Source organism: Anguilla anguilla, chromosome 11, assembly GCF_013347855.1.
Source record: "Anguilla anguilla isolate fAngAng1 chromosome 11, fAngAng1.pri, whole genome shotgun sequence".
NCBI lineage: Eukaryota > Metazoa > Chordata > Actinopteri > Anguilliformes > Anguillidae > Anguilla > Anguilla anguilla.
Genome location: NC_049211.1, coordinates 15194528 through 15222467, shown reverse-complemented (window position 1 = coordinate 15222467; position 27940 = coordinate 15194528). Strand labels below are relative to the sequence as shown.

General features: G+C 42.0%; 2 protein-coding genes across 4 annotated transcripts in view; both read left to right on the top strand.

The window, feature by feature from the left end:
- The window catches only part of LOC118207989 (collagen alpha-1(XX) chain), a 31896-nt gene extending 10020 nt beyond the window's left edge, over positions 1-21876 (top strand). For all 3 annotated transcript variants that reach the window (XM_035382230.1, XM_035382231.1, XM_035382229.1), the window contains 38 exons: positions 147-296; positions 1208-1393; positions 1702-1869; positions 2207-2326; positions 2491-2655; positions 2898-3056; positions 4287-4456; positions 5320-5449; positions 5855-6000; positions 6514-6643; positions 7034-7173; positions 7526-7652; positions 7857-7996; positions 8437-8569; positions 8674-8816; positions 9108-9237; positions 9515-9631; positions 10482-10628; positions 10869-10925; positions 11064-11102; positions 11258-11396; positions 11545-11687; positions 12913-13022; positions 14243-14401; positions 14773-14850; positions 15103-15189; positions 15545-15598; positions 15779-15874; positions 16347-16400; positions 16565-16618; positions 17194-17247; positions 17688-17759; positions 18131-18166; positions 18503-18569; positions 19374-19562; positions 19991-20068; positions 20162-20320; positions 20444-21876. In XM_035382230.1, coding sequence (XP_035238121.1) covers positions 147-296; positions 1208-1393; positions 1702-1869; positions 2207-2326; positions 2491-2655; positions 2898-3056; positions 4287-4456; positions 5320-5449; positions 5855-6000; positions 6514-6643; positions 7034-7173; positions 7526-7652; positions 7857-7996; positions 8437-8569; positions 8674-8816; positions 9108-9237; positions 9515-9631; positions 10482-10628; positions 10869-10925; positions 11064-11102; positions 11258-11396; positions 11545-11687; positions 12913-13022; positions 14243-14401; positions 14773-14850; positions 15103-15189; positions 15545-15598; positions 15779-15874; positions 16347-16400; positions 16565-16618; positions 17194-17247; positions 17688-17759; positions 18131-18166; positions 18503-18569; positions 19374-19562; positions 19991-20068; positions 20162-20320; positions 20444-20472 — 4355 coding nt within the window. In that variant the 3' untranslated portion in view covers positions 20473-21876. The remainder of the gene's footprint in view (positions 1-146; positions 297-1207; positions 1394-1701; positions 1870-2206; positions 2327-2490; positions 2656-2897; positions 3057-4286; positions 4457-5319; positions 5450-5854; positions 6001-6513; positions 6644-7033; positions 7174-7525; positions 7653-7856; positions 7997-8436; positions 8570-8673; positions 8817-9107; positions 9238-9514; positions 9632-10481; positions 10629-10868; positions 10926-11063; positions 11103-11257; positions 11397-11544; positions 11688-12912; positions 13023-14242; positions 14402-14772; positions 14851-15102; positions 15190-15544; positions 15599-15778; positions 15875-16346; positions 16401-16564; positions 16619-17193; positions 17248-17687; positions 17760-18130; positions 18167-18502; positions 18570-19373; positions 19563-19990; positions 20069-20161; positions 20321-20443) is intronic.
- A 180-nt stretch (positions 21877-22056) lies between these two features.
- Positions 22057-27795, top strand: dpm1 (dolichyl-phosphate mannosyltransferase subunit 1, catalytic). Its single transcript, XM_035381891.1, has 9 exons — positions 22057-22243; positions 22840-22939; positions 23148-23181; positions 23736-23812; positions 23967-23992; positions 25319-25414; positions 25522-25590; positions 26920-27034; positions 27177-27795. Exons 1-9 carry the CDS (start codon positions 22113-22115, stop codon positions 27279-27281), a joined length of 753 nt encoding a protein of 250 aa, XP_035237782.1. The 5' UTR covers positions 22057-22112; the 3' UTR covers positions 27282-27795.
- Positions 27796-27940: the final 145 nt, after the last annotated feature.

Here is a 27940-nt window from a genome sequence, read left to right as displayed (position 1 = left end):
TTTTTCATGTGCAGCTCCCCTCTTTAACAGTCAAGCTATTGATGGTCTCATGGAGACGCTAGTACTGATGTTGGACTGTTGTCTCTCATCCTCCTCTACCCCTCTCTGTGTCTCTCTTTCTTCTCTTTTCTGTCTCTCTCGCACAGTTGACAGTCTGCGGGAGGAGTGGCTGAACCGCAGCGGCAGCCGAGAGCAGCGAAGAAAGGTGCTGGCCGGGGGGTCGGGGTCCGGTGACACCGACGACGTGACCGAGGCTCTTATAGCTGCTCCCACTGTGCTGTACCAGGGCCACACAGGTAAGAGGGTGCACATTTTCCACACTACACACAGAAACACTATTTAAACACATTTCATAACTTCTGGTAACTTATTACATGACATTACAGGCATTTAGCTCTTACCCAAAGCGACTAACACAAACCATTACATAGCATTTACATTGCATTTGTTTATACAGCTGGATATATACTGAAGCAATGCAGGTTACGTACTTCGCTTAAGGGTACAATGGCAGTGTCCTTCCTTATCCTGACTTATCATGTCATGACTGCTACTCAATAGTCAACCATTGTGATACAAGTATTATTTAGCATGGCAGCCCTATGAAAAAGGCAGTTCTGAAAACAGTCCACTCTCTATTCTTCTCAGAGTGTGAAGCACATTTCAGTACAGATATATGTGGGAGTGCTCCTTTCTGGCACTGCGCATGCTCGGCTTTGTTGTGATGGGTTACTGCGAAGCTACAGGTAGTTGGAACCGCGCCAGATGGCAGCAGGCAGGGCATGTCGCAAGCACTCAAATGAGCGTCTGTTCCGGTTTTTTTACTGATCTGTGTTCTGTTATCTGCCCCACCATGTGATGGGCAGGGGGAGTTTCCTCTTCCTGCTCGGGCAGGTTTTTATAAGCCGCTGGAAATTTCACAACTTCTCAAGGACAAGTGGTATAATGGTATCAAACTGTAATATAAAGCTGATTGAAATCTTCTATTTCATTAATTAATCGACTTGAATTTGTTATATTCTGTGGACAAATTATATGTGGTGCTTCTGTAATGAATATCCTGCTGCCAGTTCCCATTAAATCAGTATAACAATTGATCACTTTTTTATTAAGTGGTATAGGTTGCTTACACACTGCTTATGTCCACTAATCTTTTTGTTCATTTTTTGTTTACTGTTCCCACTTTATTTGTGGATTGTTTCCACAGAAACCACTGTGTCCCCTGACAAAGATTTTGAAGCAGAGAAGGAGTCCCATGAGAAGAAAAAGAGAAACAAGGATCACGCTAAAACAGGCAATAAAGAGGAAGCTAGAACCACGCGTGAAAAATCCGAAGACAAAGACTCCAGCAGGGGCAAACCCAGGAAAACAGCCCCTACTCAACCAGTCACAGGTGCCAGACTATTATGGACTTAATGACAGCCTGTTTTGAAGGACAGTACGATCTTTAATGACAGGGAAGATGAGGGGCTTGTACAAGGGGGCTCTCTCCACAGCTGGACGACAGAACAGCAGTCCCTCTTTCCTCTTTAATCTCAGATCCTGCATCCCCACTCCCACATCCTCTGAAGGTTACAGTACACACACCAACACTCACACATTTTCATAGGTAGTCATCTTTTTCAGGTTAGCAGGCTGCTGGTTTATAGCTGTTTCTGAGAGAAGTTTTGTGTTTCCCCCTCTCCCTTTCTCTGCACGCAGGTGTGTCGGCACGTAAAGCGTTTGAGTGCGACTCGACTGCGGCGGCTGACATGGTCTTACTGGTTGATGGGTCCTGGAGTATCGGCCGTACCAATTTCAAACGGGTCCGAGATTTCCTGGAAGGCCTGGTCACGCCCTTCAACATTGGTAGCAACAGGGTACAAATAGGTGAGACATGCCTGTACTATCCCCTCATCTTGTGAGATCATTTCATTTATTTTTGTAATATTCTGGCTTTGTAGAGGACTTGAAAAGGGAGGAGGGATATGTTCCCATAATAACCTTCACTCTGTCACACTTCCTTTATTAATGCATACAGAAATGCTGCTTCACTAATGCAAGTGTTTGTCCTCCCAATTAGCTCCAGGATATTGGTGAATGATTTTGAGTTAGCAAATAACTGCTAATTTCATGACTATTTAACCTGTCATTTTATGAATGTTGCATTATTTTAAAAAACTGCCTGTAAATGACACTGATTAATAGTTTGTTCCTTCTCTTGCAGCCCTGTCCCAGTACAGTGGAGACCCCCGCACTGAGTGGCAGCTCAATAATTTCACCTCCCGTGACCAGCTTCTGGAGGCTGTCAGGAATTTCAGATACAAAGGAGGGAACACCTTCACAGGTGAGCACAGCACCTTCACAGCCTGGTGAAGAGAGAGATGGATTAACTTCAGGAGATCCCGAATGGTGGAGATAGCTTTTTAAGTGAAGAGACTAGAGCACTATTCATTTGCAAAGTAAGTTTCATCTTGTGTGTGTGTTTGTGTTTGTGCCCACATGCCCCAGGTCAGGCTTTGATGCACGTGTTGGAACAGAACCTAAAGGAGGAGTCGGGAGCACGGCCGGACACCCCCCGCTTTCTGATCCTCCTCACCGACGGGAAGTCCCAGGATGACGCCATTGCTGCCGCTAACAAGCTGAAGAACGCGGGAGTGGAGCTCATCGCTGTGGGTGAGACTGGGCACACTGAACATATACCCCCCTGGTGGTGGATCTGAGAGTCACATCTTCATTGTTTGATCAAAGACACTGCTGCTATTGCAGATACAGTCCCTGATGTGCAAGCACATGCACAGCGAATTGACTGTACTCTGAGTCACTGAGTGTGTATTAATAAGATAAGGCCTCGAGTGTGTCCGTGTGTAGGTGTGTGCACAGGTGTGTGATTAGTCCTGTCTCCCCGTGGATCTCAGGAGTGAAGAACGCAGACGAGGCGGAGCTGCGGCAGGTCGCCTCTGAGCCCCTGGAGCTTAACGTCTACAACGTGAACGACTTCCCCCTGCTGAGCAAGCTGGTGGGACGGCTTGTGCGAATCCTCTGTGGGAAGATCAATGACCGCAGCAAGGCCAAGAGTGAGTTTGAACAAGCGCCGAACTGACCATCAGAGCACAGTGAGACCAAGAGTGCGTCTAATACAAGCACAGGGCAAATGTATCAGCAACCAGCGAGGCTCAAGTGAGTTCAATATAAATATGAAACAGAACAAAGCACAATAGGGCCAAGAGTTTAGCCTTAAGGCCAAAGAAGAGAACAACAGGGCCCCTGAGCAGCTCATCTTGCAGAGGCCATTCTTAGTGCGGTAACACACCCCACAGTCTGGAGACGGTGGGTGGAGCACCGTGTAAAAATGGCTGATTAAGGAGAGAAAAAATATCCCAATGTGTGAATGGCTGAACAGATCTGTAGTGTTTTTAAATAGATGCAATTATGGCTTCAAGGCAATTATGGCTTCCTCTTTAATGTTCCAAACCCCCATACTGCAGGTGACAGTAATGGTGAGTGTTTGATTGCCTTCTGAAATCACAATTAAAGAAAGGAGGAACTCCCCTCAGAGGACACAACACCTGACATCATGTCATTGACCAAAGACCTTTTATAAATTGCTGATTTACTATAAAATGTCTGCAATCATGAGCAGGTGGCTTTCATATTAGGTAAGAGAAACATGATGAAAACATTGGAACAATATATTTTATTTAACCTTTATTTACTCAGGGTAGGTTTGCTGAGCATGGATTCTCTTTTGCAGGAACGCCCTGCTTCACACTCATACACATTCACCCCTGGGAGCTGCCCAGTAGAACCACAACCCTCTATTGTTGGCCACTGAGCAGCTCCACGGGAGGGAGAGAACATTTTTTAACCAATTCAATCAGGGGATGATTAGGTGGCAAGTTTTTGCGAGAGTCAGATCTGGGATTTTCGCCAGGACACCGGGGAACCCCTTACTCTTTGTGAATAGTGTCATGGGATCTTTAATGACCACAGTGAGTCAGGACCTCAGTTTAACGTCTCATCCGAAAGACGGCATCTCCTACAGCACAGTGTCCCCGTCACTGCACTGAGGCATTGGGGTTTATTTGACCAGAGGGAAGAGGTGTTGGCCCACCAACACCACTTCCAGCAGCAACTCAATATTCCCTGGTGGTCTCCCATCCAAGTACTAACCAAGCCCACACTTGCTTAGCTTCAGCCAGTCGGCAGGAGCAGAGTGCGTGGTGGTATGGCTGCTGGTATATTCATATCGCAAGCCGTAAGTTTTTGTTCTTTTGACATGCAAATGGTGCCTCTATGTTGGTCAGGAATGGAGAACCCAACCCCTGACCCAGTGCCGTCCTACCCAAGCCCTACTGGCTTCAGCTTCTCTGAGCTGGGCTCCAAGGAGGTCCGTTTGAGCTGGACAGCCCCGCCCCGACGTGTGGTTATGTACAGAGTGGTGTACCACAGCAGTGAGGGTCAGAAGCCCCAGGAGGTAAGAGGCTAGCCCTGATAGGCCGTCTGATTATCACCCATGCCTGGTCTTCCTCATATTCCTTTTATAATTTTGTCTTATTTCCTAATCAATGGGTAAATAATCAACAATTGACATGTAGTTATTCTCAACTTTTTTTCACTTCACTGGTGCACCTGTTTGTGGTGATAATCCGTCGCTAAGCTTCACAGCCAATCAGAGCCTCAGCAGTGGTAAAACCTGGGCTTTATTTTTAGGGTGCAAAAAGATGGTGCCCTTTTTTCATCTTTCAGACACACCCTGAGATACTTACAGACATGGTTCCTGCCCTGGTCAGTTCTGCCTTACTGCCTTACAGAGCTGCTGCATTCATTAAATAGTTCCCTCCAAAAGAGACAAGATCAAACTAAGCAGGAATTCCTGGACAAGCAGGGACTGTTTTGTGTCTTAAATATCAATCATTTCACTGGTATCATCGTAACATCACGTGCAGTATAATGGTGTACCACTGGGCTTATAACTGAATGGTTGCAGGTTCCATTTCTAGGTATGACTCTGTCATTGTACCCTTGAACAAGGCACATAACCTAAATTGCTTCAGTATATATGCACCTGTATAAATGGATACTGTGTAAAAATGTGAGTTGTTCTGGATAAAAGTGTCTGCTAAATACCCATAATGTAATGTAATGCTCTCAGTGGCTTGCATATAAAATAATTACTAACATAGATGTCCACCAATCACCCTTGAGTGTGTCATTCGCATTAATCATGAGTCAGAAACATTTTTCCTCTAGCAGCAGACTTCTTGTTTCACACTGTGCACCAGAGTGTTGAGTATGTGGTCTCTCTGCACGTGAGTAATCCCGTGTTGGTGTGTGCAGGTGGTGGCAAATGGCACAGTCTCAAGCATCATGCTGAAGGGCCTGTCCTCACAGACTGAGTACCACCTGTCCATCTTCCCCGTGTATAAGGACAACGTGGGGCCCGCCCTGAGGGGCACCATCACCACGCGTGAGTCACAGTCACTCACACACATGAAGACAGAAGAGCCCGCACTGATTCGCAGCAAGCACAACTGATTTGAGCTGAATACTTACTGTTCCCTTCGAAAAATTATTCTTGCATTGTGTGCAAAATCTTGAAGGTAAAATATGCACGCAGGAGTGAATATTCTACAGTTTAAAAGTGACAAGCAATTAGATCTGCTCTGATGCAGTTTTTTTCCACAGAAACTAACGGAGTAACTGGAGTATTGTGTGAATGACAGTACCTGAGTATACCATGTATGCCTTTAGTCAGCCACAGCCACCCCAACTGCTCCATGTCAGCAGATGTCCTCTCTGCTTCTTGGCATGTGTTATGTCAGATTGAGGTGGCCTTGTTCATATCAATCTCCTCTCTGCTCCCTGGGTTCAGTTCCACTGGCCACGCCCGATGTCCTGGAGGTTACACCCTTGTCCCTCGGAAGTCTGCGGGTGCGTTGGGGGCCCGTGCCGGGGGCCACGCAGTACATGGTGCTCTACTCGGCCCTCAGCCATGGGGAACCTGAGGATGCCAAAGAGGTGAGGCATGAGTCAAGTGTGGGCAGTAGTCAAAGGTTTCATATTTTTTTTATATATAATGCTGTTTAAACCGTGTAATGAGGATGAACATCAGGTTTGTGTGGGGAATGGTGAGTCACAAATTAATTGGGGCTGTGAGGGTTTATGGAGAATGTGAATCTGCAGTGATGGTCTGTTGTTTTGTACATTTGGTATACATCCATGGGGGGTGGGGGGGGGGGTTGTTTATATAGAGATTTATTGAGAATTTTATCCAGCTGTATGGCAACATATGAGGTTTACTTGATCTAATCAGTTATTAGTCTTATATTTAAAACTAAGCTCATGTACTGTATGTGTGTCTCTGTGTGTTGTTTCCATATTTATGTGTGCACCTTCCCTTGCATGTGTGTGTGTTTGTGTGTGTCCACTTGTGTGCATGTGTGTGTGCATGTTTATGTGTGTGCCATCCTGTGTGTGTGTGTGTGTGTTTGTGTGTGTGCGTGTGTGTATATACACTCGCCCTGCATGCAGGTGAAGTTTCCAGCAGATGAAACAGACATTGAGCTTGAGGGTCTGATGCCTGAGACGGACTACTCAGTGACGCTGTATGCCCTGTACGATGAGGACTCCAGCGATCCCATCACAGCCGTCGCAACAACGTGTGAGTGACCGCCTAGCTTTTACACTGTAGAGGACAGCCCCATCCTAGAGATGAGTTCTAGGCTAGAAGTGTGGACTCACCAAGTCCAACAAAAGACAGACTTGCTTAGGTCTAACAAAGCCCTTCTGTGTTTTTTGCTGCCGTTCCCTCCATCCTCCATTCTTCCTGTGTCCTCTCTTTTTGTCCCTCCCTCCACTATCATATGCCTTTCCTTTTTCTCTCTCCCTACCTTTATCTCACTTTGCATTTCTATTCAATATCATTTTGATTGTTTTTTTATTGACAACTTTTTCATATCAGTATATATTTAAGCAATGATAAGAGCAGAATTGAGCTCTGTAATAATGGTAGTTATTAGTAGTTAATAACAGTCCCTCCTTCTCCTTGCAGACCCCTTGCCTCCCCCTGTCAGCCTACAGTTCCCCCTGGTCAGCCACAGTATGGTGAGGGTCAGCTGGGTGCCAGGATCGGTGGATGTCCCTGGACATCAGGTCACCTACAGCACTAACCATGGCAGTGACGTCAAGCAGGTATCAAACTTTTTATCTGTTGCAATGTGATCACATTTCCTTATTCACAAGACTCATTTGCTTAATAAAAGTTCTAATTCTGAGCAATGTTTGATACATCGCTCATATCTTTTGCATATGATTTCTGTATACACTGGAATGTGTACTATGAGCAGTTCAGGGTAAGTAGCTTTTCCACGTTTACTAAGTTACAAGGTTGGTTCTTCATTAACACTTTGGGCTCTTTAACAATGGTATTGTGGTTACAAACCCTGTTGACCTGCATGATCTTTGTAGATTCTGAAGCATTTGTGAAGCTTCAGCTCACTGTATTTCTCCCTCTCTAACCTGCTGAGCTGTCCCCTCTCTCCAGGTAGAGGTCACAGGTGCGAACTCTGTGCTGCTGCAGAGCTTGTCATCCCTGTCCAAGTACCTGGTGTCTGTGCGCTCAAAGTATGAGCAGGGGGTGTCCACCCCCCTCACAGCCAACATTACCACACGTAAGATGCACTCACACCCTCTGTGCAATTATTGTTTACCACATAACACACTTGGTATGTTAGCAGTAACTCATTGACTATGGAAAGTGTTTACAACAACCTTTTTTGCAGTGGGTTATGGCGTATATACAACCATTCACACGTGCACACACACTTATGCACTCATTCACTTACCCACTCACTCTCTCTCTCTCTCTCTCTCAGTGAGGGTGCCCGCACCCTCGGATCTACGGGTAACCAACTTCTCAGGAAGTGACATCTCAGTACGCTGGCACTCCGCAGCCGATGACGTGGTGTCCTATCTGATTAAGTGGATATCTCTCAACGGGGGTGAGCTCAGCCAGGTGTGTAGTCCAGAGAGCAGAGAGAAATCCCTGAGCTCCACATGATACCATGTGCTCTTTTGATTCCCAATGACAAGGAATTAAAATCTTACTAAAAACTGTGATTCTTATTTGCGTGGCCCCAGCATGTTTGCCATGTTCAACCAAGCATGTATTATGATTATACTTGGTGATTATACTTATTTATAATTCTTTCAGATAACACACCAAGTGCTTTCTTTTGTGGTATTGTACTTTACTGTACTTGTTGAGTTCTGCGTGCATTTTAATAGGAATTTTGTTGTATTGTGTTTTAGTGTATGTTACCATATTGTGTGATACCACGATCACATGCGGACTGCTCTGTGTTGTGTAATATTGTGTCTTGGATTTTGCGTTGTGTTCTGTTTTATGTCTTTGACGTTGGATGCTGTGTTTGTGTTCGGGCCGCTGTGCTGCAGCTCACAGTGGGCGGGGACAGTGAGGGAGCCATACTGGAGGGAGTGGAGGACGATAAGGAGTACCAGATCTCCCTGTCCGCTCTGTACGCAGACGGAGCGAGGAGCGAAGCTGTGGCCATTCGGTATAGCACCTGTGAGTCATGTGCATAATGCAGGACACAGAGACGCACACAGACACAAGCAGATTGCAGTGAGTTTGGCTCAGAGTGTTTGAATTGAGCTGTGTATGTTCTGCAGCGTCCGGGGGCGGGCCCACCAGCATGACCATATCCGAGGAGACAGCAGTGAGCCTGTTGGTCAGCTGGCTGCCACCCAATGCCCATGTACTGCAGTACCACGTGTCCTACACCGCGCTGAACAGAGAGGGACAAGAACACACTGTGAGAAGGATTGCCTAGCCATGCTAAGTACAGCCTTGTGCATTCCCTATAGCACACCCCTGGCACGAAAAGGTTGCTATTCAGTGCCAATAAGTATAGTAAATCACAGAATGGTAAAGAACTAGTGCACCTTTCCTTTACATTTACAATTATTCCACTTAATACTACATAATAATACAAAATAAAAGATTAAAAATACCGGGATAGAAGAGTATTAAAATAGCACACATGTGCTTGTGGCAGTGTTGCATGCTGGGTAATGTGGTAATGAGATGCGGTGTCCTCTGGCAGGTGCTGGTGCCAGGCAGTGAGAGGCACGTGCGACTGCAGCCCTTACTTCCTGACACACGATACAGCGTCCTCGTCACCGCTGAGTACAGGAGCCGAGAGGGAGGCAGTGCCTCTGCACAGGGAAAAACCAGTGAGTAGCCCCCTCACAATCTCTCTCTCTCTGTCTCACACACACATGCACGCACACACACACACACACACACTCATATACACACACACGACGAGCACACACACACACACACACATACATGCATGCACACACACACACACACATACAAATATACACACACACAGATGCATACTTAATAACAGTTGTTGGCATCGCTTATGTATACAAACATAAGTGAAAACAAGGAGCACCGTCATTTCCAAATAAGACTTGACCTGTGTTTAAATGTCGTCTCCAGCTAGCCTACGCGTGAGCAGCGTTAGCGTGGTCCGGTCTGATCACTCCAGCCTCTGTGTGTCCTGGAGGACCCTCTCAGCAGTCACTGGGTACCGTATAGTCATTCAGTCCATCAAAGGTATTTCAGCTCAGTCACAACTACAGAATCTCTCCTTCCTGGTTCTTCCAGTACCTCAAATATAAAAGGTGCTGACTGCGCATTTCTGGTTTTTGAAACTAATCTTGAAAACCTTGCAGCTGTTCTATAGATTTCATACTGCTTACATTGCAAATCTGGTCTATATGGCTTAACCCCTCACACCCTTCCATGGTAAATTGTCCTTGCTTTGTCTGCAGATATTTCAATCTCTGGTTTAGGGTTTCTGCATAACAATGTAAGCAAAGCTATATTTTTTACCCAAATTTTCAGATTTAAGTTTGTTACAACTTTAGCTGTGATTTGCTTGAGTTGTTTACACATTCCAACTTGCAAACTGGCCCCAAATCTGAAACTTTATTGAAGTTGAAGCCTTAATCCACGTGTCTCCTTCCCCCATCATTCTAAATGCAGTCATAGAAAACATAACATAAAATTGTAAATTACCAATGTCATAAGTAATCAATAGAGGAATATTTATTTTTCTGAAGATGCAAAGATGCAGATAATTAATTGCATATTACTCTCACTGACATATGATTCATTAACCTTAACATTGTGTAATTAAAATGTGCTCTCTAAAAGAGGATCAATATTTGTACTCGTACCACTGTGTGACAAATACTGTGAGTCCACACACTTCCCAGGCACACCTGAGAGTTCTCTACTTCATTAGTTATTACAAGGACACTGTACTGTAAGTAATACTGTTTTCTGTGCGATTGTGTTATTCTTCTGGGTGTACGTGTATGTGTGTGTGTGTGTGTGTGTGTGTGCGTGTGTTTGTTTCTCTGTGCCTGTGTGCTTCTTGGTGCCTACAATGACTGGTCAGACAAACGGACCAAGCAGAAGGTGGTGGATGCCTCCAGCAACAGTCACTGTTTCTCTGACCTCCAGCCAGAGACAGTGTATCGTATCAGTGTGCACTCACGCCTTGGAACAGCAGAGGGCACTGCTGTCACCATCCTCCACTCGACAGGTCAGTCCTGCATCTGCCTGCTTCTTGCTGGCTGGCTGTTCATTTGCGTCAGTGTGTTTAATTGCCTATATTGCTTCGCTATTTTACTTCTTATCCTTATTTTTTGTTCTTATTTTTAGTGTATTTTTATTTACAAGTGAGGAATTGCTGTAAGATGTCAGGCTGAGAGTGAATAAATAATAACATTTAAGTATGTATGGTAAACATTAAAATTTGGTTTTTGCATTGTTTGCTGTCCAGCCTCAGCTCCAGACAAAGCCCCACATCAACCCCGACTACGTTTGACACACAATGAAGGTGAACGTTTTGTTCTTTGATAATAAGCAGATGTCCATCATTGTGCATGTCCAATGGACCTGAGCATGAGATTATCTAATTGCACATATTACAATGGAAGCTGTGAAAAATGAGCCTGAGTGTTCATCTCCATTACAGTGTGTCCTGAGGTGACCATCAGAAACACGGTGGTTAAAGGTAGGGAGATGGCTTCAGTTTCTGTTAATAGGACAATTTCTGTCAGGCGATGCATTCGGAAAATCCTGGCAAATTCTTGTCATACTTAAGAGACTCTTCTTATTGAATTGAATCATGTGTGACTGTCTGCATTTGTTTGCCGGTATTTGCTAAAGGGTTCGACATGATGGAAGCATTTGGGCTGACCCAGGCAGCTCACTCCTCTGTGGAGGGGGTGGCAGCAGCGCCCTTTGTCTTCAGTAGTCTTCCCAGCTACACCTTGTACAGGGACGTCCAGCTCACCCAGAACACAAAGTGAGACCGACTAATACCCCTAATAATACCACCTACTGTATCGCTCTTCCCACCTACTGTATTACCACAGTATCTGAGGCGTCTCTGTCAACTGACACGTCTGTCTCCCTCCTGTGTCTGTCTGTCTCTCTGTCTGTGTGTCTGTCAGTTTCGTCCACCCCGCAGGCATCGCTCCAGAGCACACCATCAGTGTGGTGTTCCGTGTTCTGCAGGACACCCCGCGGGATCCCTTCGCCCTCTGGCAGCTCACTGACAACGACTTCCAGCCAAAAATGGGGGTGGTGCTGGACCGTGAGTGAGGGGAAGGTGGCTGAGCTGGGCTGAGCTGGGCTAGGCAAGGCAAGGCAGGAAAGGAAAAAAGGGAGGGGTTTCTGTATTCGAGAAAACGCATCTGAATTTCTTGGCATGCTCTTACATTACATTCCTTGATCATTCCTTGATTTCTCAGACAGAGAATGCTGTAGGATTTACAGTGCTCTCATATGTGTTTATTGAAGGGAAAAGCTTGAGTCAGTACAACCAGTATTGTACATTAGATGAATTAATGAACATGATGATCTAATTGTATTAAGTCAACAATCAAGTAAAATTTAGTTTTCCAAATGCAACGTATTATGCTGGCCTAAAATTATAGCTAATTAGCAATGTAATAAATATAGCACAGCTATACTCTGCCACATACCATTCTACTTGGTTTAGAAGCTTGATTATACACTATAATTAGAATTGCCATGGTAACTAACTAAACTGCACCTGCTGGATTGCAGGAACATGTATGAATGTAAGAAAAATCATTGAGCGTATACCTGAGTGTGCTTTTCAAAAGACATCTGCAGAAATGCAAACAGAGTAAGCAGTTTTTTTACCTCAGGTTATAAAACTACTGCATCAAAGCTTTAAGCGACTGGACCAGCACTTTTCTTCTCATTTGATGGTTCTGTGAGGGCAGAAGCTGAACATGATTGCAGATTTCTTCTTGCCTAGCCTGCACTTACAGCAGAATTTGTTCCCAAACCAAGGAGGGGGCTAATGCTCAAATGCCTCTGTTTCACTCAGCTCCAGAGAATCTGTTGTGCCTCTGCTGGTACTCAGACATTGTAACGTTAATGCAGAGATTCCCAATCCATGGGCTGAGGCCCACTAGTGGGGTGTGAGGGTACTGTAAATAGGTTGTCAAATCAGTCCCAGAAAGGCTGATATTATTGAATGGAAATGACAGACTATCTTTACATGGAATGCTTTGTAAAAATGTAGAAAAAATGATCATGACTCATTATAAGAGTCATGCCTGCTGTCATTATTGTAACTAGCATGTTTGATCATTTCAAAACAAAAAATAAAAAATTGAGGCTGAAATCTTATGAGCTGGTTAAATGGGCCGCAGAATGGAAAAGGTTGGGAATAGCTGTCTTAGTGAATTCACTTCCTTGTAGTCTATCCATTCTAATTAATGTCAAGAATGGCAGAATCATGGGTTACCTTGTCATTTGTAGAGCCAATGTCTGTTTGTTCCTAGCCACAAGGAAGCTGTTGCTGTACTTCAGTCTGGATTACAGAGAGGAGGTCCAAGAGCTGACCTTTGACCAGCCTCAAGTACAGAAGCTATTCTATGGCAGCTTTCACAAGGTGAGCCAAGGAGTGTGTGTGTGTGTGTGTGTGTGTGTGCGCGCGCGCGTGAGAGTGAGAGAGAGAGAGAAAGAAAAAGAGAGTGAGAGAGAGCGATAGTGAGAGTGTACTAAAATTTTACCCATATTAATTAGACAACTTAATTTAAACTATAAATATTCCATTCCTCCCTGAGAATGAACAGTGAGAATAATAAAAGCCTGAGTGTTATATTAGTGTATATATTATTATGCAATGTAGACATATTCATATTTGTGCTTGTAATAAGTTGTTAAATTAATATTTAAATCCGTATGCAATGTCAACACAAATTTTACACAAAAAGGTTTGTGTTCTTTGTTATGAACTGTATAGAAGCAAAATTTTCTGAATGTACAGTTGATGCTAATGCATAAAACTGCAAATTAAATTTGAATTACTAATGAAAAAGCAATGAAACCTAGGTGTGGAACCTACCGTTAAAAATAATCTAGTTGTAATAGAACTCATGAGGTGTGCTGGAAGTGGTTTGAATAAATTTAAGAAGTGTGACATATCCATCCATTCATTATCTAAGCCACTTAATTCCTGGTCGGGGTCATGGGGGGCTCTGGTGGACTTTATTTGTTTTTTCTGTCTCGGCCCCATTCTCAATTCTCTTTTTTGTTCTCTGGTCAATTATTTCTCCGGGTATTTTCACACCTACAATATGGCGCCACTTTCTTACCTTTTCATTAGCTTGCTAGCTAATGTAACAAGTTAAATAGGTCATGTTAGGTGGCAAGCAGCATTCAATCAGCTTTCACTCACTGACTGATGAGGAGGCAAGACATGAGAGGGCAAAGTGGTTGGGCCAACGGAATGAGCACACAGTTTGCATCTAGTGCTCATGGTAATGGTCTCTTGTAGTATAACCTCAAATTGATTTAATTATTTCAGATGCCTTTTGTAAAATACAATGATTTTTTTTTTGTAGACAATGCTACCGAAGTGGCTGGTAATAGCAGCTCGAGTTACCTGCCACTGCCAAATTCTACCCGCATTGGGTGGGTGGCAGGTGTTAATGTAAAGCCCCTCTGATATCTGGCATGATTTTGATGATGATGATGATGATGACAATGATGATGATCTTAAAGATGATCATGATGACCGTGACTACGATGACGATGACGACATTGATGAAAACAATGATGGTCTAGGTTAAAAATAAGGGTTTTTCACATGGCATTTTGTCCTGGTAGGTGCACCTGTCTGTGAGCCAGGTGAGTGTCTCCCTGTCAGTGGACTGCCAACGTGTGGCTGAGAGACCTGCCCGGCCCCTGGGTACCCTTCCCACTGATGGCTTTGAAATGTTGGGCAAGCTGGTCAAGACCCGTGGGCCACACAGCGGCTCTGCCTCGGTATGTCAGTCATGGATGTCTTATGTATCGACAGACTAGATATGTCATATACACACTATGCTATATGATGCATTCAAACATTTAAGTCCCCTTATAATAAAATTAACATGATTTTCTGAATGGATGTTTAAACTGAAGCATGGGTTAACAGGTGTTATAAATTTCGAGCTGCTTGCGTTAGATAGGTCATATTGCAGAAGTCACCCACTATAATAATCAATTTGATCTAAATATACATATATAAGAATACTGAGTGCTTTCAGAGTACACAGCAGCAACGTCTTGGATATCCAGAAAAATCAGAGTGATAGAGATTTATTACTATGTATAGAGAATTTGGAGAATAATAGCGGCTGCATCTGTGACTTCAGTTTCAGCTACAGTCATTTGAGATTGTGTGCAACAATACTTGGGCCACAGAGGACACCTGCTGTGACATCCCTGCACAGGTGAGTTGTCGGACAGGTCTGAACATCTCCAGGCCTGGATATCTCCCCAGAGGTTGACTATATCGTCCCTGTGTATTTACACTGCAGAGGCCGAAATATATTTAATGTATTTATAAATACATGCCTTCACCCATGAGCTGCACTAGATTAAATATCATTGTTGTTCTGTGTGATGAATGAAGGCAATAGAGGTGAAAAAGAATGTGTGTGATTGCAAATAGCTCAGTGACTATTTTGTTTTTTCCTCCCCAGAGAGATGAAGAGAGCTGTCCAGCCCCAGTCTATGCCTGCACCTGCACCTCCGATGTTCCCGGAGCCCCTGGCCCTACAGGCTCTCCAGTGAGTCAAATCACTTTGTAGTTTACTAAACTGCAAGGATAATGTAACTGATGATTCAAGTGCACTTAAATACTATATTTATAAAAACTCACATAACATCAGGATACCAAACAACAAATGTTTATTACTACCTTACTGCATAAAAATATGGTTCCTTCATACTGAAGACAAATACACGGTTAACCCTGTGGATTAAATTGGATGTGGATTGTTGACAGTCTAACAGATTTTTTTAATTTGTTGTTTGATTGCGGCTTGATATTTTTTTACTAGGTTATTCTCTAATTGGTTAATTGGTTGATTGGCTGATTCTTGCAAGCTGTTTTAGCTGATACCTTGTGTCCACATTCCTCAGGGAAAACCAGGTCCTCGGGGTGAGAAAGGAGAGAGAGGGGAGCAGGGCCAAAAGGTCAGAGTTTGGGACTTCTTCCCAGTTTTCCTACTGGACGTCTCCCTTGGCGCATACTCCTAAATACCTAAACTGTTGTAAAATCACCCATTTGATGGTGTGTATATCTGAGTATAATTATAAAGTGTAGATATGGGATGTTGTATGAGCTCTATTACATCTCATTTTCTTTCTCAACAGGGAGAAATGGGTCCGTCAGGAAAGATAGGACCAGATGGTACCCTGGGCCCCCTGGGGTCACGTGGCCCTCGAGGGATGACAGTGCAAGGGCGAACGGTAGCCAATCAGTTTCTCAAATATACAGTGTCATTCTTTTTCACTGAAGGTGTCGGACTATTAGTATATCTTAAATCCCTAAAAATGTTATTTTTTGGATAAATAAGTGAATACATGCTTACACAAATACATCTAAGGCAGGGACTTAAATACGATGTCCCTGAAAGATCTGAACAATTCTCTCTAAATAATACTGTTTCCATAAATATTGAAATTATTTTTCTATTTTAAAAAACTGTCACAATAACTTTCCATCACATTGTTTTACTGTGCAGTATGCAGCAACTTGTAATTACCGTTTATAGTGGTCATTGTCAGTCCTGATTTTTCCAGTGTATATGTATACAGTCTATAGAATGTGTTTTGTTTTGTCTAAGGTGGAAATTATAGCCTGCACAGTATATATGATCAGTCATGGTCTTTTGTATATAATGTATTTTGGCATTATCATCTGTTCTGTTCTGACATGAAGGGCCCTCCAGGTGAAAGAGGGGAGAAAGGTGACAAGGGAAAGCCTGGGAACCAGGTGAGCCTGTCAGAGTGATCCCACCCATCCCCAAACCCTCACCTACCACACCCCCAACCCCCTCCGCACACACACACAAGCACATGCACATCAACTCTTAACTGGCCTTTTCCTTTGTCATGCTCTGTTTCCGGCACATGTGCTACTCTCTTGTGTGTCTCCAGGGGTTGCCAGGTCCGCCTGGTCCACAAGGCAGAGAAGGGAACCCAGGACCCAAGGTGGGCATATTATCACTGCTGCCATATAACACTTATAGAGGCCAAGATGAAATTATTAATAAAACAGAACTGCAAACACAGTAAAATCATGATAGCAAACACCAAAATAAAATCATTAAACAATTTTCAGAAACACTTATGTAAAACGGTACCTTTAATAGACGAAGATGCTGACTATGTCTAACTCATGCCTTCTTAAAACGGCCCCTTTCCTGGACTGCCCAACCCTGTTCTTAGAGATCTACCATTCTGTAGATTTCACTCCAACCTTAACAAACACACCTCAGTCTACAGCTAGAGATCTCATTGAGCTGCTAATTATTAGAATGTGACAAAATAGGGCTGAAATGAATACCTAAAGGATGGTAGATCTCAAGGAACAGGGTTGGGGAGCCCTGGAGTAGAATAACATCTGAGCAAAGATATATTGATGGGAAATATTCCAGTCATATGTTTCACAGGTTACGCCCAGGTGCTGTCCATCAAATGATTCTCAGTCTGGTTGTCCAGTTCAACTCCACATGCTGTGTGTTCAGGCCTTCTGTTCTGATTTGTGTTGTTTCTGGTGGCCATAGGGAATGCGAGGTGTTGAGGGAAACACAGGCACTCCGGGAACAACTGGACTCAGGGTAAGAACTCTGCAGGTCTTTGAAGAAGGTCTTTACACATGCTGGAGGGACTCTGTATACATTACTGGGGCATGGCTGCACCAGGTTAAAAGCATCTTATATAACCCAAAAGGCAAATGCTGTAAATATTTTTTATCAAAGATCCCTTTTCTGATACTAACAGAGTATTATCAGGAAAGTGCAATGTACATTGCCATTTTATGCTATTTCTATCTATATGTAAGTTTGTTTCTGCTTCTCCTGCCTTGCCTGTTCTCCCTATTCCCCTATCCCTCCTCTCTCCTTCTCCCATTAATTCCTCTATTTATTCCTATATCCTTCTGTATCTCATTCCCTTTTTTCTTTTCCCCACTCTTTCCCTTCTTTCCTATCTCTTTGTCTCTCACTCTTTCTTTCCTAATGTTCTCTTCATCTTATCCATTCCCCTTCTGTGAGTGCAGGGGTTCCAGGGGATGCCAGGTTTGCCAGGCCCTGAGGGAGAAAGGGGGCCCCTGGGATCAGTGGGGCCAACAGTGAGTGGATCATCAAGCAGAAGTGTATTATCCATCAAGAAATGGGTTCATATGTGACACCTTGATTTCCAATGGGAAAGAATCACAGAGATCCACAGCAACACTGAACATTTACTCCTGCCACCCCCTATTCCTGCTGCAGAGCCATTTCCCTCATTATAACATAATAAGGAGTGTGCTGTCTGTAATGCTACCACCTGCTGTGAAAGTGAAGTCATCTTGGATAACTGAATGAATAAATGAAATCATTCCTCCAGAGGAAATTGAATGGATTGAATACCAGTATGCAATCATTGTATAAAAGCCTAGTTTATGGGTTTTGTAATTCATGTCCATCAACCAACCCCCTTGATGTGTGTCTTGTGTCCTAGGGTCTTCCTGGGAACAAGGGTGAGAGGGGGGAGAAGGTAAGTGAGCCTGCTGGGGACACGTGGACATGAGAGATGCTCCTACCAAAAAACAGCGTGGAAACCTTTTCTTCACAAGAGAGTAAAATACATAAAGCTGTTGCTTCAGTTCAGTCATACTGACGTACAAACAGGTTGGCTGTCCACAATTGACCGTACTCTGTTAGGCTGTAAAATAGTAATTTAGTGTCCACTTCTTATTGAAGGAGGTTGCACATGGCACCTTCTTTCAGCATAATGTATCATTTTTAAATGAATTGATACTCCAGTGGTGGAGAACTATGGAGTTCCGGATATTTAAGGCTGACTGTTGACCTTTGGGGTTCTGTATCTCAGGGGGAACCGCAGTCCCTTGCCACAGTCTACCAGCTTGTTACTGAGGCCTGCGAGCAATTGATGCACAGTAAGTACCATGTTTCCCTCATCACATGACAGGCGTTCATGAAGCAGGCCCTGCGTTTCTGGCAGGGTGTCATTTAAATTAAACACTTCAAATAGATAAAGAAAATGCTCTCATTCTTGTTGGAACACCTCTCAGAAAATATCACTGATGGCACGAAGAAAATGCAGACTTTAAAGTAAAAAGGCTTATTTATTATTTTCACACTTGAGCCCTCAGAACACAAAATGCACTGTAATCACCATCTCATACAATGAACCCAGAACATGTCCCTGACATCCCTATGTCTCAGCATTGTTCAGACTGTATGTTCTATTCCATTTTATTTTTGTGCCCCACAGACTGAGAAAATAATAATTGGTCGAGAAACATGTGTTTTGAGGTTGTTCCCTATTATTTAAGTTCATCCCTCTGAGCATGTGCGACTATTTTGACCATTTTGGTCATGCTTTCATTTTCAAAAGTGTAAAGTTGAATCAAAGCATATTTCTCAGGCAACCATATTATGAGATATTTCCTGTTATACATTGTGTTGATTTGTGGTCACCTTCACCTTCACTGTTGTCATTCATATTTAAATTTGTATTGGTGCTTTTTCCTTGGCCCTGTTATTTGGGAAAAAAACACTGCATATTGGATTCAGCATGACAAAAAAGTAAAAAGAGCTTGACAATCATTCCTCATTTCATCAATGCTTATGAATGATCTCCTGTCTTTGCTGTATTATTTTATGTTTTTCTTGTTTGTGTGCTTGTTTCATTTGTACTGAAATGTGTGTTATTTGAATTGTGTTTGCGTGTTATTTAGGTGAGGTCCTGAAGCTGGACTCCTTCCTGGATGAGATGAGTCGCAAGCCTGCGCCCCTGGAGGAGCCAGTGGGGCCCCCAGGAGAGCCCGGGATACCTGGGCCCAAAGGGCCCCCGGGGCAGAGAGGTGCCCAAGGAAGGCAGGGTACTCGAGGGAAACCAGGGAAGCCGGGTTACCCTGGAGAACAGGGTGAGGATCTGGGCTCAAGTCCTGTTTCTACACATAAAAACGAGCAGTAAAGATGCAGCGATTTGAAGATACTATTTACTGATCAGAGATCCAATTACATGAGCTTGTATTTGATTGTTTGTTTGTGTGTGTGTGTGCGTGCGTGTGTGTGCCTGTTTACCTCTGGGAAATGAATGTCCAGTGAAGTTAGATAGAAATCTGATGGATTAATTCAACTGAACATAATGGCATGTGCTGCAGTTGGGCTTTTTCCACACAAGCTATTTTTATTATAATCTTTATCATGGTCACTGAAATAAGCAAGCACAGTAAAATTTTAACTAACAGTTATGGAAGCCACACATTGCACGTATGGTAGGATTTATAACAGAGTTTCGTTCAGATGCATACTGGAGGAGCATTAAATTTCTTTCTTTATCACGATTCAGGACGTAGCGGGCTTGCAGGTGAGAAAGGCAGTCCTGGCACCAATGCAAAGGGGCCGTATGGAGCCAAAGGATTTGCAGGTAATGAGTTTCATGGACCTTTTCATCATCAGGGTGAAAACACAGGATCCCATCGGACACTCAAATACTAAAGTAGAGGTTTTGTGTGAGCAGGTCCCCCAGGGGAGTCCAGACTGGGGAAGCCAGGGCCACGGGGTGACAATGGAAAGCCAGGGGCCCCTGGACTCGCAGGGGCTGTTGGACAGCCTGGGGAGATGGGGCCCCCCGGGGCATGTGACAACAGTGGCTGTCAGAGAGGACGGGATCCAGCAGGTACAGCTAACTTGCAGAACAGTCACCAGCCAATACCTCCAAATACAGTGATGACTACATCATACATTATGAAACAACACATAGCTTTACACCTCATATGGTCTCTTTTTCTGCATTTTTCAGAGGATCCGTATTTTGGTTACCGGCCCTGAGCACCAACAGACAGCTCCATGTCTTTTTCCAGGTCCTGTCCAGTTCCTGTGAGTTTCTTTTTTTTCAGTTTATGTTTTTTTCAGCACCCCCTTGGTTTGGATAGAGTGCATAGCTGGAGCTGTAACACTGACACTGGCTGCAAAAGAGCTCTTTCCAACAAAAGTCTGTTGACTGTTTGAGAATGTACCATAGCTACACTACTCAACTACAGCAAGCACAGCTGGGAACAGAACTTTGGATCAAATAAGAACCTTTGGGACCCACTGCCTCTCACAGGAGATACCAAAGAAGCCAATGCCAGCAGAGCTGTTTAACTTGTCTGGAAAATATCTCTTTTCTTACTTTGTGAATGGAATAGCTCCTCTTCTTCAACATCAGAACAATCAAAACCAAGCCAGAACTGCTATTTGTGCTTGAAAACCACATTTTCATGAAGGTGGCCAGTTACATTTACTCAATACATTTTTGTTTTTTTCATTTGTATATATTTTAAATGGGAATTTTTCATCCAGATATAAAAAAAATTATATATTTTTGTTTGAATCAAAAACAGCAGAATGCTTGTGGTTTTGCTGATGAATATTACAACTTCTGCACTGAAATGTTGTTTTGTCACTCACGTGTTTTTTCTTTTTTGTATTTATTCACTGTAACATGTTTCACTGTAACTTCAAGCATTTCTGTACTTTGTTAAAAGCATGACTGCCAATATAGAAGTTCCTTTAACTCCCTCAAGTTAATTTCAAATCCAAAAATGTCCTCATTTTAATGAAATGCTTGTTTCATAACATGATTATACTGTGATATTATGAATATTTTAAATATGTCTTCACTTGCCTATGCATACATACATATAAATGATGTTTATGAATATGTATTTGAATATATTTGTTGGCCTATATGATGAATTGTTGAATGGCAGAATGACTTTTTTCAGTCCTGTACTGTCCTGTAATTGTTTTTTCAGTGTGCAGAACTATGAGAGAGAGAGAGAGAAAGAGAGAGAGAGAGAGAGATTACACACACCTTTTTCCTTCAACAAACATAACAACATAAGCAATAACACAATAATACAGAGGGGAGACAAAATATCAAAGCATCATGTGATTCATCTCCATATAACATGAAATTTCCCACAATATATAAAAAAAAGTATTTCTGTGTGTGTGTGTGTGTGTGTGTGTGTGTGTGTGTACAGTAACCTGCTCAATGGTAAAGGTATGAGGTATGTACCCACCACCTGATAGCATACCAACCAAAAAGATCAACTTTCCTGCAAGTTGCACAAAACCCCAGAATTCTGTTCAAAGCTTATGCAATTATCCCAAACTCAGGTTCAGTGCGCCCTATTGATCTGGGAAAAAAGAAAAAATAGGTTAAATAAATGTATGTTTTAAAATGAATTTGTGTTCTGTCGGTATTTTATAAATCTATGCCCCTCATACCACTACAACTGAAACAAAACACAAAAAAAATACCTCTCGCTCAAAGTTTAGCAATGATTTGCAGTCAATAGGCATTGTCAAAACCTCATAATGGAACGCCATCTAGTGGCGCGTCATTCGGAACCAAACTCACATGCAGTAGAACAGACGGATGCTATTTTCTGGAACGCCGATATCCGCTCAATGATTCCAACATGGCAAGCCGAAAAAGCTCATCCAAAAGCCGGGGCGATAATAACAAGTATTCTGTGTTATTGCCCACGTACAACGAAAGGGAAAATTTGCCTCTAATAGTGTGGCTGCTGGTGAAATACTTCGACGAAAGGTCAGTATTGACAACTTATCTTATCCCGTTTTAGGAACTTCCTTTTCTCCCAGACTGTCCGTCACGTACTGTAGTTAGGGAGTAGCTTCGTTGCAATACGTCTTTTGCACTTACTGGCCCGCAAATTGATCAGTTCGGTACCGTCAAGCAACCAAGACGAGTAAGAATGTAAAATGCTGAGTTACATAAACCAGTGAGCTACTTGTACCCACGAACTCGCTATCTGACTGGCAAAGCTTGCTAAAGCAGATGACTAACTATAGCCTATTTATTTTGCGAGGTGTACATCAGTGGGGTGGACGATATGTGTCGGTTCATAGGTTTAAAAACGTTGCCATTCCAAGTGCGTTAAATATTGTTAGACAAAAAATAAAAGTCGCTGCTAATGAATGGAAATTCATTTTTAAATGGGCTTTCTTGCGATAGCTACGTGGCTGAACAGTCATCCTTTAAAAACTGCCATTGCATAAATCCTGAACTGACTGTCAGCTGGCTGTGTATTACTGTCTGTCCCGTCACTAGAAACCTTACCATATAAAAATGAAAATGTTCTTGAGAGAATTTGCGATAATCTAACGAGAATGTGTGTGATACAGTGGATATGATTTCGAGATAATAGTCATTGATGACGGAAGCCCAGACGGGACGTTGGCGGTGGCCGAACAATTGCAGAAGATCTATGGTGAAGACAGGATTGTAAGTAAAGGATACCCACTGGCATCCGATAACGTTTTGGCCAGCTTGTCAGAAATAAGTAATATCGCAAGATTGCTAAATGTTTCTATATATTGGACTTTTTTTCATGAATTCGTAGCATTCTTTTTACAGTTTGAAATGCGTTTTAATTAGACCATAACCTCCAGTTATTGAATGTTTTTTTTACTCAATTTGTCATTGTTTCCAGCTTCTTAGACCAAGAGCAAAGAAGTTAGGCTTGGGTAAGTGGGTCCTGTCATTTCTGTGTTCAGACATTATTCTGTATCAGGGTTCACCCTGCTCTTCCTTGCTTTGTTTGGGGAATATAAACCAATGAAACAACTTCAGTCGAACAAGTTGAAATGGTTTACACTAAAAATGAATTTACAAAATCTTCAAGTGCATATTATGATGTTTTTTTATTTATTCACAAATACAGAACCGGCATTTGGAGAATTGATTTTTTTTAGTGCAAACCATTAAAAAATGTTTAATTGAAGTTTTTTCAGTGTTCAGTTTTCTCCCCCCCATTTTTTGTAGTTCTCTGTATTAGTATTGAGAGACGAACTGATGACGAACTGATGCCAGTTTATTTAAATACAACTGGCAACTTTATTCATTCTGTAAGTTATATAATTTAAAGAAATCAAAAATGCATTGCTTGAATTCAGTGAACAATTATTGTATCCCTAGTACAGAGTAGACCAGATCAAGTTGGCAGATTTACAATATAAGTAGTACTTTTGCATTTGCTTTCAATCTTTCAATCTAAATAAACATTAAATTCTGTTTGCAGGGACTGCCTACATCCATGGTATTAAACATGCCACGGGGAACTTTGTCTTTATTATGGATGCAGACCTCTCCCACCATGTAAGTAGGAGGTGTCACCATTAGACCTTGTCCAAGTGCCCTGCTATTTATACTGTAATAGTTCCTGCCTTGTGACAGTATTGCTGACTTGTCTTTTAAACCAAAAATAAATCATGTTTTTCTTAACGTAAATATCTTTTTTTTCCCCTTTCAGCCTAAATTTATTCCACAATTTATTGAGTAAGTATTTATATTATTCATATTTCCTAAAAATGTGTTGTCTGTCTGCGCTGAAAGATACTGACTTTCAGATTGCGTCAGCTGGCACACTCTTGCTTCTCCACCTGTTATAAGCCGGTGCCCTTGTCCAGCAATGGGAAGACCATGCTGATGGCGGTGCAGTGTTTTGGAAGAGAAAATGAAACTCATTAAGTTCGGTTTTTCTAAATCTCTGGCACGTATCCCAAAAAAGCAGGGGCTGTAATCCCAGTATTCTGGCCACTCTCCCAGGCTGGTTTTCTCTGTCTAGTTGTCACTACATTGCAAATGTTTTTCGTTGATATGACTAAGTTTTCTCCTGGGCCTGTTAAGTTCTGAAATAATATTATGTGTGCAGCCGCAGCATTATGCTATTTTGAAACTCTGTAACGCGGCTGATAACTCTCTCTTTTACACTGTAGCACAAATGCAAACAAAGTTTTTACATTTTTATGTAAAATGTAGATGAGCACAAATGACAGTTTGTCTAGGAAAAATGAAACTCAATATAACATTCATAAATTATGTAAATCTTGAGGTAATATCATATGTGATAGCTCAGTTATTGCATTAAATAACATTTCATTTTTATTTGGTCCAATGGTGTGGTATCAGAGCGTGATTAATAACACAGAGTAGGCTATATGCTTAACATGTGTAATCACTGCATCCATGTAAACCAGTTTGATTAACAGGAAAACCCATTAATGGCTATGGGAGCAAAGTTTTCTTTCCTTTTTATAAAAGATCAGAGTGCATAGAAGATTTAAGATTTGTTTGTTTTGATATGAAGAATGCTGATATGTAAATGCAGTTTTGGTTATTCCTCTTTTAATTGTTCAATATTCATAATCATCACGCATGCCTACCCGAGTAATTTTATTAAACCACCCTTTGTGTTTAGATTTTAAATGAACAGGCAAATGTCAAGTACCATAGTTGATGGGAAAGATTATACATGACAGGCCACCAAACTCAAACTTATCTTTTCAATTGCAAAAGTTATAGAAATTGACTCTATACTGTGAACTGCTATTGTGCCTTTAATTAAGCTAACCTAAATTAGTTAAGTAAATGTATAAATGGTGGCGATGTAGAGATGTCATTCACGTACTGTAAGTCACCATGGATAAGGATAATTGCCAGAAAAATAATGTTAATTAATACAAGTTCCTCAAGCACTTTGAAATCATTGCCTGATGCTTGTCATTATTGTAATAATTAGACAACATCATTGAATCACATTGTAAATAAGTAAGACTGGAGTAGATGAATCTGAGGTAATGGGCTTGTCTATTTGTGCTGTAGGAAACAGCGGGAAGGAGGGTTTGACCTGGTCTCTGGGACAAGGTACAGTGGAAATGGCGGCGTGTATGGCTGGGACTTGCGCAGGAAACTCATCAGGTAACAGGCTGATGCTCTCCTCTTCCCTCTGTCTGTTCAGCCTACAGTAGAAGTGTTGAAATCCCTTATTTGCAGCTGTGCTGTAAATGCTGCTCTGGTCTTCACAGTCGAGGGGCCAACTTCATCACCCAGGTGCTACTGAGACCTGGAGCATCGGACCTGACAGGAAGCTTCAGGTGAGCGTGGAGTTGGGGGGTGGAGAATGTACAGATATAGGGGAGTGAGGATGTTCAGAGGATTGGGGCAGATTTCTATTTGATATTTGGACTTTATTTTTTGCTGAAATGTTCCCCTTTAAATGAAAATGGTATGTGAGGTATACTATGTAGGATTTTTACCTTGAAAATGTTATTGAATATCCATGTGCAGTATGATGCACTAGCAATCTCTTTGCCAAATCCCTGCTCCTCATGCCTGTTTTTTTTTTCCTAAATTGTGTTCAGAATATTTTTGGGTGTGACACTCTTTTCTGTGTGGGGAGGGGTAGATGTGGCAACAGAGCATGTGGGGTGGGATCAAGTTTCAGCGGAGCGTTTGTAGCTAGCTAGCTACTGCAGTGGCAGAGGTGAAGAAACACAGTGGAAAGACAAGCTGACAGGACTCATTCAAAAAGCAGAGTCAACCTTGGTATTGCTTTTCCTCAATGGGGATAGCCATCGAAACAAGGAGATATTAAAATTGTATAAAAAAGGATATAAGATATAAACAAGAGGTGAGTGGGCAGCGTTGAGGATGGAAGGGGAGACCTTGATTTTAAACAGGACCACAGCAAGGCTGAAAATCTTGTATAGTATGCCTTTAAATTAACATTAAAGCTGCAATGCTGATGTTTGCTCAAAATTGATGACTGTTGTTTATACAAGGGAAAGTTCTAAAGTGTGAATAGGAATTCCTTTCATCAATTAAATTGATGGTTGTACCAAGAGAGATTTATGAGTTCAGTATTGCATAGTAATATATTTTATATTTTTGCAATGTATATTTGTTCTCATTGTACAGTGTAGCATAATGTGTTTAAGTGTAATTATTTCTATACAGGAAATGTGTGCTATATAAAAATGTTTTTCTTTTTCAGTTGAAATTACAATACTGTCCTATGATTTCTTGCTTATGATTATGACCTGCTTTTAAATTAAATTTCACTGTGCAGTTATTTATTAATAGGATACAGTGTGTCAATACAGAAGTATTCATAAAAGCAATGCAGTTCCATTTATGTTGTGTCAATAGCGTTAGCACCACGGACAGCTCACAAACCAAAAGGCAGGCTGTTATGCTGTATATTTTTTTCACAAAAACAAAATTTTATATTTATTATTTCCCTTCATTTTATTATTTTTTTATTTTCGTCTATATGAAAATACTCTTTGTACTGGATTCATTTTTATGAATTCTACATTTCTACATTTTTAGCCCCTTCTTTCCTGAAGCCATTGCATGATCATGTCATTTTGAAGATGATGCTGTGTAGCAACAACAATATTTTTTGATTTGATTGTTTTTAGGCTCTACAAGAAAGAGGTGCTGGAGCAGTTGGTGGAGAAATGCGTGTCCAAGGGCTATGTTTTCCAGATGGAGATGATTGTCAGAGCCCGGCAGTTAGGCTACAGTATTGGAGAGGTGAGACCCTTCTGATACAAAATTTTTGATTTGTTGACTTTGCAGATATCTGTTTTCTTTAATGATTCTGTTTTCGTGCCATTCAGTGAAAGATCTGCCTACAAGCATGTATCTTTTCAATTTATTTTCTCTCTCTTGACAGGTTCCAATCTCATTCGTGGATCGTGTTTATGGAGAATCAAAACTGGGAGGAAATGAAATAGTCTCTTTTTTGAAAGGACTTCTGACTCTTTTTGCCACAACATGAGGTTTATATCATTCCATAGACAATTTGTTTCTGATGTTTGTCTTGGCTAACTTAGTTCACCTAGGATCGGTCCTGTATACCCCATTAACTTCTCCCTTGAATGCAGGCTAGAATTGTGCCGCTCAGAAGCTCCACATGACTGCATGGGGGGAGTCTAAGCCTGTGTAGCCCCTTTCTATAGCATCATGAGTCAACCCAATGCAAAATTGTTCTCTCTTAATCTTTACATAAATATCACATATTTTCTATGCTTTAACAAAAATTGGCCATTTAAAAAAAACATTCTGCTGCATATTGTAGCTACAAATAACTGTGGAGAAAGAAACTTCTTAATCACTTGCTTTGTATGACACATATCAGAGTATATATATATAATCGTAATGCCCTCATTACACTAAGAATCAACTAAGTTGACCTGTGCTTATTGTAAGACCTGAGAAAATAAATATTTTACAATGCTGGGCAAACTTAATTGGATTGGTTTTACTTAAGTCAATAAACTTTTCTTGAGAGATATTGAGTGATATTACTGACAAAGCTGGAAGTACTGTACTATGACCCTGTTTGTAGAGATAAGTTTTAATGGTCTTATTCTAATTGTCCAGGTGTGCTGTGTTTAAAAACGTTTTAAAAAACTGATGTTTCACACAGCTGAAAGG

What these genes read in the sequence shown, in the direction of transcription:
- dpm1 (XM_035381891.1), top strand. Translation starts at nt 22,113, where the DNA reads ATGGCAAGCCGAAAAAGCTCATCCAAAAGCCGGGGCGATAATAACAAG. An exon ending in ATGCAGACCTCTCCCACCAT is followed by an intron (nt 23,813 to 23,966) that starts GTAAGTAGGAGG and finishes TTCCCCTTTCAG; the next exon opens with CCTAAATTTATTCCACAATT. An exon ending in TTTATTCCACAATTTATTGA is followed by an intron (nt 23,993 to 25,318) that starts GTAAGTATTTAT and finishes TTTGTGCTGTAG; the next exon opens with GAAACAGCGGGAAGGAGGGT.